Source organism: Taudactylus pleione, unplaced genomic scaffold, assembly GCF_031769625.1.
Source record: "Taudactylus pleione unplaced genomic scaffold, aTauple2 ptg001661l, whole genome shotgun sequence".
Classification (NCBI taxonomy): domain Eukaryota; kingdom Metazoa; phylum Chordata; class Amphibia; order Anura; family Myobatrachidae; genus Taudactylus; species Taudactylus pleione.
Genome location: NW_028286058.1, coordinates 3699533 through 3713594, shown reverse-complemented (window position 1 = coordinate 3713594; position 14062 = coordinate 3699533). Strand labels below are relative to the sequence as shown.

Sequence of the window (14062 nt, the reverse complement as noted above, 5' to 3'; positions counted from 1 at the left end):
CGCCTCGTGTAGTGCTGTCCAGCCTTGGTTGCACCTGTGGTTGACATCCGCCCTGTACTCCACCAGCAGCCGGACTACCTCCGTGTTCCTCCGCTCACAAGCTGCAATACATGAATGTGTTTTACAGGAATAAGCACACAAACGCATTAAAGGGCATAACTCACCTTCCCACAATGAGGGCAGATATTTCTTGTGGTGAACCAATATTCATTACAGTATCAATTCATTGGGTACATTTGGCATCACTGAGGAAAGACGTGCTCTCACCCCCTCCCCATCTCTGTAGCAGCCAGTTCCTCAGAAGCCACAGGCACACCGCTGGGGGATGTGTGCACAGGTGACAGGAGCACTTTAATAAAATATCAGCAAGTTGCATCATCAATACCATTGCCAAGTCCTGGTCAATGTCTGTGCTATTGCCGACAGTGGGCCCTCGATGTATGGAGCGAAACACTTTTTCCAGAGAAAATCCCTGATTTTGTTGTGTCATAGATAGGGCAAATAAAGTTCTTACGGTTTGAATTCTGCAGTAGTGTAACATATATTTTTTGTGAATTTTATGCAGTCACATCTTGTCTATAGTTACTATAGCAACCGCCTGGACGCTAAGATAAAACACTGTTATATATATATATATATATATATATATATATATATACCCGAATACACGGCCTCATTGCTTATTTTTTCTTAACTTCTATTTATAAAGTCCCAACATACTCAGCAGCCCTTTAAAACTACAATAATGACATCTTTGTACATATTAATAATATTTTATAACCTTTATATAGTGGGGTTTCCCTGGAATTGTTCACAATATCCGTCTCGGCTCCAGACTGCAGCAGAAACTCCAGACAATCCAACTTTCCAAAAACGGCCGTGAGGTACAGCGCAGTCTCCTCCTGCAAAGTCCGCTGGTCGATGGTTGTAGGATATGCTGTGCCAAAGAAACAAGTTCAACCAACATACAGCTACTTCATCACTACTACAATATACATGTGGCTGTAACATATAGACAGCTGGAAATAATAATTGTACAAAGCAGAGTGATTAATGCATTTATCAGGTCAGGATGTGAGGAAAGGCAACAAAGGCGGCTGATTAGGGCATTCACTGGCAGTAGGCCTCGGAGACGGAATAAGACACTATGGGGCTGTAGGAATGACCCTGGTTTGGCCCGCCTTCTTCCCCGTCCTGTTGTCATAAAAAGGCCACATGAAAACAGGTTAGGGCAATTCGAGTTCCCTCCGTGCTCTAGGCTTCAGCCTAGATTCCCTAATGGATGATCTGGCTTTGATTTGAGGTAAATTTACTAAGGGTCGATTGTAAGTGATTTTCTTCCATTTCAACTTGATCAGCATCGATGTTGTGTTTCTGGGGCTAAATCACACATTTACTAACACTTAAAGGGGTCTATTACTCTATTCATGAAGCCGTGAAAAGCCCTTTATCAGTGATAACAGGGCTTTCACTCCTTCGTCCTATTCACAGAAGGGCAGTGGCAAACGCAGGATTTCTAGAGGGGGGTTTCAGAATTAGTACTCAACCAGTTTTAATATGTGTCATACAAAGTGTATTGTGTATCATAATTCCAGCCTATACAGGACCAGCTATCACAATAAGCCATTAGATGCGGCAGTATGGCCATCCTGCCTGAGCTGGATGTTTTTATTTTAGATGTGGGCACCATTCCAGACTATTGGAGCAAGTCCGGGAGCCTGGAGGAGCAGCAGAAGAACCTAGCATTGCCCTGGACATATTGGGCTCTATAGCAGTGCATCCCTAATAATGCATGTTTTCCAGATCTCCTAGTTTGTGCACAGGTTATGTATTACTGTCTGATACATGTTAAGATCCACAAGTGGTGCTAATTATTTAATTTGTGATGCTGAGAAGAACATGCAACACTAACAAAATTATATTATATTACTATTTCTACTGTGGTCATGTGTGTGCTGGGGAGGGGGGTTTCCAGCCAGACGGAACCCCCCCCTGCGTTTGCCTATGGAAGGGGTTACCATGGAGAAATCTCAGATTTCCCCAGCAGTACCTCAGCTCTGTGGCTGGATCTCTTCCCCATACACTAGTATGGGGAGAGCTATTCATAGAAGCGTGGAAAGCTCAGCTTTCCGTTTCGCTTCCACATTTTGTTTTGTCCATCTCAGGACGGCGTAATGTGCCTCCTGAGGGGAGAATAGCATGGAAGACAGCTGTCTCCCTGCCTTCTCCCTGTTTTCCCCGCCCCTTCACCTGCAGCGGCCTATCAGAGGAGCCCTCGGCATATGCATATGCTGGGGCACCTCCTCCGTGCTCTCCTGCTCGGCCCAGTGCCCCCTCGTTCTGCCCCTAACACCACCACCAGTGTGCCCGCCCCTATCACTCTGCCATTAACCCCAGCTGTCATTAGAAATGTGACCTGACATATCCACACACTGCCTAACACAGTCACTCGGTCACTTGAACATGCTGTGACCAGGATATGACCACGGCCAGCCACACAGGCCCCGCCTCTCTGTCACCCTTCCCGACCCTGTCGGGTCAATTTAGACTGCTCACTCCCAGCAGCCCTCGGCTCGCTCAGCCCTCTTCCCTGCTACACGGATGTAATTACTGTGCCGGCTCACCGCCGGCCCTGATCTGCCAGAGGGTAAGTGTACATTAATTTCTACTTAACAAAGCTATATATGGCATCGATCTGATGTGATATATAGTGAAAAGTAGAAATTCAGTTTTCACTTTCTTTATGAATAGACCAGACAAAATCAAACCAAATATTGGCCCCCATTTACTAACGAGTTTTATCACCAAAACGAGTGATAAATTTCACCATTAGGGGTATTCAATATGGGAGCGAAAACATCGTTTTTGCGTTAATATCACACCTATGACGTCATTATCGCAGATTTTAGTTTTACACCGTATTCAATTTCATAGACTTTTCACATGTTCGAAAAGTCTTTGATAAAAAACGGGGATAACTTTTCACCATTGAACAGGTGTCGAAAAAAAGTGCAGAATTGGGGTTTAGGGGTGCAGGCTTAAAAAAATAGCCTGCACCCCTGGGAATGACATTTAAAAAAGAACTGTGTCAAAAAAAGTTTAAAAAAAAAATAGGAGCACCCCAAAAAATTAATAAAAAAATTGGGGTGAAAAAAAAAATGGGAAAAAATTGTTAAACAATAGGGAAATAGGTCCAGGGCTATTCTGCATGTATGCGGCAGGTGTATTCTAGAATAGGCTATTAGCGGCAGGTGTTTTCTAGAATAGATTATTAGCGGCAGGTGTTTTCTAGAATAGGCTATTAGCGGCAGGTGTATTCTAGAATAGAATTATAGCGGCAGGTGTATTCTAGAATAGGCTATTAGCGGCAGGTGTTTTCTAGAATAGATTATTAGCGGCAGGTGTTTTCTAGAATAGGCTATTAGCGGCAGGTGTATTCTAGAATAGAATTATAGCGGCAGGTGTATTCTAGAATAGAATTATAGCGGCACGTGTTTTCTAGAATAGAATTATAGCGGCAGGTGCACAAATGCAGAATTTTTAAAAACTTACTTTAGGGACTTAAACATATGCTAGTACCCATTTTCATGTACCCCAAGTTTGATGGGACCACTTAAAAAAACGAAAAAAATAACCTAAGTGCTCTTCTGCATCACTTCTTCAATGTCGGGAAAAAACACCTGCTGCGGCTATTTAAATCCCCGACTTTCAATTACAGGCTAAAACGGGGGTACCCATAGTGATCCCCCATGTTTTTACAACTTTAGGGGGGTCCTACAATTTTTTTAAGGAAAATTTCGTAACTTTACGCAAATCCCACTTCGCAGGCTCCCGTTTTCGTTAGTTTCATATTGAATACGGGGATAAGCGGGCGCGCGCCCGATACTTTAACGCAGGTAAAAGCTCCGATATGAAACGTTAACTTTGACAGCAAAGTTTACGTTTCATATTGAGTACCCCTCCAAGTATGATAAATGGTGCTCCAGCCAATCAGCTCCCAACTGTCATTTTTCTAATAGATGAGAGCTGATTGGCACTAGTTATCATACACAGAGGCCCATTGTCTGTTAGTAAATGTGTGAATTAGCCCCAGAAACACAACATCGATGCTGATCGATTTGAAATATATTAAGAGTGATTAAAATGACACGAGGCTGAAGTGTTAGCTTCTAATTAGTTTTCCAGCTTCTTATTCAGAACATGTTATATTAAAACATTTTTTATCAAATAGAATCAATAAGCTTACATTGAATAAACAAAGTATGGTATCTATTACACATATTGCAATTGTATTTTGCTTGGCCCACAAAGCTTTTGGGCATGAAATAGGTGGTAAAGTGGGCACAGGAACCCGATTTTCTATATTTGAATAACAAGCTGTAGTTGTGCAAGGGTTAAATAGCCTTGGGTAACAAATTTGACACTTGGAATCCACAGAGGGGGGTCACTTACATATGAACCACTTGCAATTGGCCTTGCCCAGCAAGGATTTGGGCATGAAATAGGGTGGTAAAGTGGGCACAGGCACCAGATTATTCAACTGCATAAATTGCTGCCTGTGCCCGCTTTACCACCCTATTTCATGTCCAAAACCTTGCTGGGCAAGGCCAATTGCAAGTGGTTCATATGTAAGTGACCCCCCTCTGTGGATTCCAAGTGTCAAATTTGTTACCCAAGGCTATTTAACCCTTGCACAACTACAGCTTGTTATTCAAATATAGAAAATCGGGTTCCTGTGCCCACTTTACCACCTATTTCATGCCCAAAAGCTTTGTGGGCCAAGCAAAATACAATTGAAATTTGTGTAATAGATACCCCTAACTCATTAACAGTAAAAATAATAGCAGAGCTTACAGCACAGAGGACATAGACTTCCTCTATCTGTGCACCCACCACCCTTCCCCTCACGAATCAGAACTGTATTTTCAGACTTTTGGGATCACCTATCTACGAGTTTTATCAAACGCAACAAGTTTTAAAAATCGTTGAGTATGATAATGGTGCTCCAGCCAATCAGCTCCCAACTGTCATCTGTTTGTAAAATGACAGTTGGAAGCCGATTAGCTGGAGCACCATTTATTACATGCAACGAGTTTTAAACATGCACAGATGGACTCCCGGGTCATAAACCTGGAAGTTCACGGCGCAGGGCAGATCGCAAAGGACAGCTCTTATCGGAAGAGCTGTCCTTTGTGCTGCTGATCGCATATGTTAGTGCATATGCGATCAGCAGGGAGGCGGCGTCCGGCGGTAAGTGCTGCGAGGTGTTAGTGCATCTCGCCCTACAAGATTCCTTGTTAGGCCTGAACGTTATCTGATTGACAGATGCTCCTTTTGACCAATTTGCAAATGTTTGATGGAGAATGTCGCTGTTGCTGTCACTGAGTATGCAGAGTGTAGTCAGCAGATCAAGATCTTTATGGAAACAGATAGGAAAGAAAACCTCCACAACATTGCAAGGAGGATGTGATACAACTAACATAACAAAATATCTTCTTGTGAAGTATTTACAAAGTTATTTATAAAGTTCTGTTCAACTGTTTACTGGCAGACATGCTCTTATTTGGGTCCTTCCACAGTAAACAGGGATCGACATAACGGTCTGCATTTCAAGTAGAAAGAACGGGTCACACAGCTTTGTTTGGCATATTTAATTAAATCCTTTAGATTGCAAGCTCTTTGGGAAAGAATGCTACTTCATTTACTTTATCAACAACAACAACAAAAAGCTCCATTTTACTTGACCCTTCACTAAGACCCGAACTGAATATCAAATTCTAGTTTTATTTGCTTTTATTTGTTTATGTTGAGTTAATTAAAGCACACTTTCCTACTCTCCCAAAATGCCATGGAGACTCCAGAATTCCAGTCATCTTCCAGTTGTCGGGAAAATATTAACCTCCCTCCCAGATCTCACTAAAATGTCTCCTAAAGTGAGCGGAGTGGAGCCTTGATGCAGCTCCTTGGGCCCTCCCACTGCGTCATTGCTGGGCCATTATGGCGCAAATTGCAATGTCAGATACTCCTCTCCCCCCACACATTTTCTCTTTTGGTGTTACAAAAGCTGGCGTGGGTTGTGTAAAATGGCAGCCATTTTGTTGGAGCCAATATTCCTAAAAAATGCATGTCATTAATTTAGTTGGAACCAGCGAAATCACAAGTGGCAGTCAGATATTGACGGACTTCATTGAAATATTAGTTCATCCCATGAAAGGGGCTGTGAAATTTGGTGGGCCTACACTGAATCTTGGTTAAACTCACAAAATGGCTGCCACCAGTGTGTTTCTGCTGCAGAGGCACGTTTAATGTTTAGGAGTTATATATTATATATTATTTCAGGCGTATAAATGAATGTTATACCACTAACCTTGAAGTAAAACCTTTAGACACCCCAGGGAGCCATAATAGGCCGCTTCGTGCAGCGGCAGCCAGCCATCTTTGTTGGGCTCACAAAGACTTTTCCTGGATTTTAGAAGATTATTCAAGGCCCCCACTTCTCTGTTCTTGATCATCTCCTCGATCGGGTTTATTTCCCTGTTGTAAGCAAAGTAAACATCATAAAGTATAATAACGCGTTTTGCCAAAAAGTTATACTTATACGCGGGCGTAGGGCGTTTTTTTTTTTTTTTACGCAAGACGCCTCCTGCAGTTTTTGTATATTTTAGAGCAGTCGCTACGTACAAAGGCGCAGTGGCGGTTCCTTAACCGTCCACCTCTGAATCAGCCTCTATGAGAATCCCATATTAAAATAAGCATTGTCCTTATCACTGCTACGGAATGCTATCCGGTTGAGAGGATTTGTGAAACGAGCATGCAGATGAGATAATCTGGGTAAGAAATGGAAACGCACAAATCTAAAAGGTGACACTGGAGCAAATTGCGCAGAAATTAAAATCCGTTGCTTTTTGCGATTCTGTAATAATCTCTGTCAGAAACACTCAGGGGGTCATTCAGTACCGCTCGCGAGCGCAGGACGCTCGCAAGCGGTCGATGGTGCCGAATTGCGCATGACGGAGGGAGCTCCGTCGTGCGCATGCGCGAGACCCCAATAACGACGACCAAGCCGTCGTTATGGGTCTCGCACCAAAGGGGGCGTGCTGTCGATGGTGAGTGACAGCACGCCCCCTTTGGTGGGCGTGCCGGGGGCGTGGGAGTGGGAGTGATTTTGGCTCTGATAGAGCCAAAATCACTCCAGGGCTTGCGGTCACCGAGACCCTACCACAGGGTCTCGTCGCAAGCCCGATGGTCGTGATTGTCTTGACCATCGCGACCATCATCATGGACGCTCGCTATAGCTGTGGGTGGTAACCCACAGCTATGCGAGCGTCCATGAGGCCGCTCCAAGTTGAGGGAGGAGGGCCCTGATTCAGAGCGAGCGCTCTGGTCAGAGTGTCCGGCTCTGAATCAGGCCCTCAGAGCGCTGCTGCGGTTTGTTGACAAATGTCATTTGGTTTCCTGATGAGCTAATATGCAGCAATTAAGGCAGCTCAGCCGTGTACTCTGAGAACATACATATCACATGAATAGACATCTTGGAGGAGAAATTATTTTATTTTGATGGTTAATTACCCTTCGTGTTGTGGAGTTCCTTTGAGCCAGGCCATTGCCAAGATAAACAGGCGCATTAAATCAATACAGATGCTAAAATCATAGCTTCTCATCACTGGCTGAGCTTGTAATAAACCGTGTCAGTATACTGTACTGTATGTGGATTGCACTTTAGACTACTCTATAGGTAAAGCAGGGCCGGCTCGAGGCATGTTCGACTAGTGCAGTCGAACAGAGACGCCACCCCATAGAGGGCACAGCCCTCCCAGCCATTCCCGATTTCAGAGGGACAGTCCCGTTTTTTGGGCACTGCTGCGCTGTTCCACCTGCAGAACGAAGTGTCCCACGGGCGGTCAGGAGGTAGGGCACCTCCGCCACAGCGGTGCCAGCACGAAGAAGAGGAATTGATGCCGCACGCATGCGCTCGGCATCCATTCAGTGCAGGAAGAGAACTGGGGGAATACCAGCTACTGACGTAGTGCTGGGCTCACCCCCAGCCTAACGTTAATGGGACACATGCCAAATGGGCACGCCCCCAAATAACGGCACTAGGGGCGTGACCTATGGTAATTAGGCCACACCCCCATTTTCTACGTCTTCGCCTTGCAGGTGACAGGCGCATGAGTCCCGTCCTGCACAGGGCGTGGCTCCTCCTGTAGCCGGCCCTGAGTTAAAGAGCTTGTTAGCAGTTATGAAGATGAGTGCACACGTCCCCAGGGCCGGACTGGCCAACTGGCACTTCTGGCAAATGGCAGATGGGATGGCCTGGTCCGAAAGCACGCCCGAGCAGCTCCGCCTCTCAGGGGCTCTGTTTGGCAAGGATACTGAGAGACAAGGGGCACACCGCGCGGCACCGCCCTATGAGATTTAACCATGCCCTGTGAGATGAGGCCACACCCCTTTCACGTGAGCGCAAACAGAGGAGAATGCCAAGGATGATCTAGAGCCCCAATCTGTCCCTTTCTCCAGATGATTCTTACACATCTCAGTCACATCTCTGCTTACAGCTAGAAAATGTAGACATGGACAAAATGACGACATATGACGTGAAAAAATAGTATTAGGGTTAGGCTGTCAATATTATGACCATGTCGACATTACTGTCAGCCATGTGTGATGGAGGTCAGTCCACACGATGAGTAACTTAACAAATATTAGTTTTTAGTTTATTAACCAGGTAGAACACAGGATGCTGGCTAACACTGGGTTAATGTAGCAGGTACACAATGCAGGAACATAACTGCAACTGGCAGGGGCGTAACTAGGTATTTGAAGGCCCCATATCAAAAGTATGTACCACCTAATGGTGAAAAGTCTACATAACACATGTGACTTTGACAAGGAAGATGCGCCCCCCTCAGCTCTGACCAGCGACTGGTCCAGTCAGGAACGTGTGTAATAATATCGCTGTTATGTACCTAGAAAATTGCAGCTCTCTCGGTAATCGCTTCTAGGGACTTCTAGGTTTATGACCCAGGAATTCCCTTCGGCGTCCTTCTGCGCAGGTGCAAAATGGCGCACGCGGGGGGTGCATGGATGGACAGATTGTGGATCCCTCTCAGGGGGAAATGCGAAAATAAGCCCATAGGATTCTATTGGGTAACCTCTGGGGTCCAATCTCCGGAATAGTTTTGACCGCATTTCAGGTTTTAGTACATCCTGCCCAATATACGGAACTTTCGCCAAGGGTACGGATATGGCAAGTGCGGTCGCAGAGAGGCGTTCAACTTGACAATAGGGAGGAATATCCGCATTTGGTTGCAGCCGTGGTACGCGCCGCTCTGTAGCGCCCCCACAAGGATGTAAGCTACCAATGTGGTTTTATATTTTAAACAGATTATCATTCTTTTACATAACATTCACCTTTAACGGTAAATTTTGAAACTCCCATTATATCCTGCCAGCGGGAACCAGAGTCATCTCCACATAAACAATAGAGGACTGATAAAGATAAATATGAACTTTAAATCACTTAGGGCCTGATTCAGAGCCACTCGTAAGCGGCAGCTCGTTCGCTCCGAGCGATGTTTGCCAAACTGCGCATGCGTACGGATCGATATACGCATGCGCGAACCAGTCAGTGCGGCCGAAATTCATGTGCTCGCAAAATAGCGAATGCCTGATAATTTGAGTGACAGGATGAGGCGTATGTGGGAGGTAACAGGGGAAGGTGCTTGAAAACGGGGAGTGGAGATCCGATCGCAGGCGTGCTTAAAGGTCAAAACGGGCGTTTTATGGGTGTGCATAATTAAAACAGCAGCGTCATTGACCACGTCACTGAGTTTTTTTTTAGCCAGAACTGCTCACAAAATTGTGGTAGCAAAAACCAACCACAAGAATAGCGAGCAGTTCATACGCTGGTCGATGTACTCGATTAATCTAATAAATAGCGGACATGACGTAGGATGCGAGCGGCCAGGGGGCGTAGTTTCCCAAAAAACGACCGCAAGTTTTGTTCGCTCGTTCAGACCTAGAGGCGTGAACAGACCGCAAACAGCGAACGGTTCATTTGAATAGCCACCCCTATTTTCTGGACGAGCGAGCGCAAATAGCGACTGGCTCTGAATCAGGCCCTTAAATCGCAGAACCTTAATTTACAGATCTACAGATTTACAAATCTAGTTTATGTGAGGTATTAAGTGCATGGTAATTCCTACAGAAGAGATATGGAGTGTAGGGAGACTGACAGCGAGTGCTCTGTGGGATAAATGGAGACTGTTTCAGCTGTCATTGCAGCTGCGCCAGGTCATGCAGCTCCTTATGGAGAGACAGACAAGTGTTTTACCATAATTACCCTGTAACGTACACAGACCCCACACAATAACACTGCTGGACCATTTATCCTACAGAGCCCTCGCTGCACAGAACCTGGAACATCGCCTCACAGCAATATAGGGATGTCACTCTCACAGTCAGCTCCCTAGCTGAACATTGCTGTTCATATACAACTATTAACAGGGGAGACCGGATATCCTGGCTTGTTTTATTTGGTAAAAGAGATCCCCACAGTGCATGCATTGCTTTTTTATCCTCAATAAGTTCTGTGGGCCTGATTCTGCAAGGAACGCACGGATGCAAACGCATGCACCCGGCCGCTGCGAGAATATGCTAATGAATGCATACGCACGGCAATCGCAGCACAGAATAAGCAGACGCCCAGCACTACATAATACCACCCACTTCCCTTTACGTGCGTCCTCTATACCTGGGAAGACAGCGGAAACATCGATAACCATCGGACCCATACGCAGTTACGCACAATAGTGGTTGACCTGACCCTCCCGCAGACATAGCGAGACTTTCTGTGAACAACTAGACCTCGGCTGCGTCCACCGCCACAAGGGCTTAATTATGCACGCCCCTGAAACGCCATCCAAACGCACAGACACGCCCACGTTTGCCCGACCACTCCCCTGTCACTACCCACAAACAGCACTTCCTGTCACTCACTTGTCCCTGGGGCTGCGGACTCCCTGCCTGCGCATGCTCCATCGCACTGGCCTATGCATGCGCAGAGAAAAACCATCGACCGATTGCGCGCGTCTGCATCCGTACATTCCTTGCTGAATCAGGCCCTGTGTCATCACTGGGTGTAATGGTTTTTGGATCTATTTTGTAAAACAGTTTACTTGAACCCGATTGTGTCTGTTTTGTTTCTAAATTGTGGCTCTTGTATTATGTGAAGTTTGGAATTCTGGTATTATTATTATGTGTATTACTAGTAGTATATTGCACCCAGCATTCACCATCACATTTTTGTATGAAAACAATGGGGATTTCCGGTTTGAAGGAAATCTCCAATTGTTTGGCAATTTTCACCAGTGCATCATGCAGATTCAGAATCACCTTCCAAACCGCCGAGGTTTCCCAGCAATGCCCATCAGTTTCCCAGCAATGCACATCAGTTTCCCAGTAATGCCCGGCAGTTTCCCAGCAATGCCCGTCAGCTTCCCAGCAATGCCCGGCAGTTCCCCAGCAATGCCCGGCAGTTTCCCAGCAATGCCCGTCAGCTTCCCAGCAATGCCCGTCAGCTTCCCAGCAATGCCCGTCAGTTTCCCAGCAATGCCCGTCAGTTTCCCAGCAAGGAGCGTCAGTTTCCCAGCAACGAGCGTCAGTTTCCCAGCAATGAGCGTCAGTTTCCCAGCAATGCCCGACAGTTTCCCAGCAATGCCCGACAGTTTCCCAACAATGCCCGACAGTTTCCCAGCAATGAGCGTCAGTTTCCCAGCAATGAGCGTCAGTTTCCCAGCAATGCCCGTCAGTTTCCCAGCAATGAGCGTCAGTTTCCCAGCAATGCACGGCAGTTTCCCAGCAATGAGCGTCAGTTTCCCAGCAATGCACGGCAGTTTCCCAGCAATGCCCGGCAGTTTCCCAGCAATGAGCGTCAGTTTCCCAGCAATGCACGGCAGTTCCCCAGCAATGCCCGGCAGTTTCCCAGCAATGAGCGTCAGTTTCCCAGCAATGAGCGTCAGTTTCCCAGCAATGCCCGTCAGTTTCCCAGCAATGAGCGTCAGTTTCCCAGCAAAGAGCGTCATTTCTGGGAAACTGCTGGGCATTGCTGGAAACTGTCGGGCATTGCTGGAAACTGCCGGGCATTGCTGGAAACTGACGGGCATTGCTGGAAACTGCCGGGCATTGCTGGGAAACTGCCAGGCATTGCTGGGAAACTGACAGGCATTGCTGGGAAACTGTCGGGCATTGCTGGAAACTGACGGGCATTGCTGGAAACTGACGGGCATTACTGGGAAACTGCCGGGCATTGCTGGAAACTGACGGGCATTGCTGGGAAACTGACGGGCATTGCTGGGAAACTGACGCTCATTGCTGGAAACTGACGGGCATTGCTGGGAAACTGACGGGCATTGCTGGAAACTGCCGGGCATTGCTGGAAACTGCCGGGCATTGCTGGGAAACTGATGGGCATTGCCGGAAACTGCCGTGCATTGCCGGAAACTTCCGGGCATTGCTGGGAAACTGCCGGGCATTGCTGGAAACTGACGCTCATTGCTGGAAACTGACGCTCATTGCTGGGAAACTGACGCTCATTGCTGGGAAACTGCCGGGCATTGCCGGAAACTGCCGGGCATTGCTGGAAACTGCCGGGCATTGCCGGGAAACTGACGGGCATTGCTGGGAAACTGCCGGGCATTGCTGGAAACTGACGCTCATTGCTGGAAACTGACGCTCATTGCTGGGAAACTGACGGGCATTGCTGGGAAACTGACGGGCATTGCTGGCAGTTTCCAGCAATGCCCGGCAGTTTCCAGCAATGTGCAGCTTCTTTTATCCAACAATCAACAGCGGTTTCTCCAGCAATATGCAGCGGTTGTTAACCATCAATGGTCAATGGTCATCCCTACCGCAGGGTGCCGCAGGCCAGAAGTCAGCAGGACATCTAGGGGCCCATTTATCAATGTATATTTGAGGTATAATCCCCGAAAATATTTAACCACAAATATTTAGTATCCCCCGGATGTATGAAGGAGGGACTGCAGCAGATATCTCAGATACCTGCTGTGATCCCTCCACTCCCGCAGGCAGCCGTATATCCCATAGGTTTCTATGGGGGATGCGATGCTGCTAAATTTACCTACATCCAGAATGCGATGCATCCCTGATATTGGCCCACGCAGCTAGCGTTAGCCCCTGTAGCCTATGGGCTACACCATGCACAATTAGCGGGAGGAACCCTCTCCGGCAATGGCGGCCGTACATGGGCAGTCAGCGTAAGTGTGCATGTGCAGCAGTCCCGGCAGCTCTCCGGGCACATCGCAGGGATGAGCTCCTTTCGGAACCCGTGACCCTGCATGTCCCGGATGTTTCATCCGGGCGGTATGATCCATACTTACCTACCCTCCCAATTCGGCCCCAGCGACTCACCTGCATTAACCCCGGCAGCGGGGGGCTGATGACGCGATTCGCGCTGAATCGCGTCATCGTAGCCCCGCCCCCTGCATCACAATGTCATTAATCTCGGCATTGTGAAGAGGGGGCAGGGCCACGATGACGCGATCGTGCTGTCACGCCCCATGCCCCGCCCACAAAGATGTGTCATCATATGAACCACGCCCCTTTCCCCGCGGCACGCCCCTTTTTTGTCAGCCCAGATCGCATTGCAATAGCGATCATTAATAAGATACAGACACCGCTGCGTCCAACTCCATTGTGTGTAAAAGGCTGAGGGTTAGGTAACGGGGGAGGGAAGGGGCACAACAGTGCAGCACAGGACGACGCTGGGCGCAAGGATAGCCTAGTGTCGGCCCTGGCAGAGTTGGAACTCAACATAAATTGTAAAGTAGAATTCTGGGCATTATGGGCTCCATTTAACAATGAGCCATAATAACCCCTTTAGCACCCGTATGTTCTCCGTTCTGTATTTAACAAACAGCGATAAGTTTAGCTTACCGCCGTTTGTCACTGTACCGCTTACACCGTCTATAAGTGGTGTTAGCGGTATGATCCTCACTACCAGCAACGGGGAGCCAGCAAAAGCCTTTTCTGCACGAGGAATTGC

The 14062-nt window shown here is 47.2% G+C and overlaps 1 protein-coding gene across 1 annotated transcript in view; it reads right to left on the bottom strand.

The window, feature by feature from the left end:
• Nucleotides 1–14062, bottom strand: part of ASB2 (ankyrin repeat and SOCS box containing 2) — a 75817-nt gene that overhangs the window by 23697 nt on the left and 38058 nt on the right. Inside the window, 3 exon segments of the mRNA XM_088464343.1 lie at nt 1–101; nt 782–937; nt 6368–6534. Of these exon segments, the coding sequence (XP_088320469.1) occupies nt 1–101; nt 782–937; nt 6368–6534 (424 nt within the window).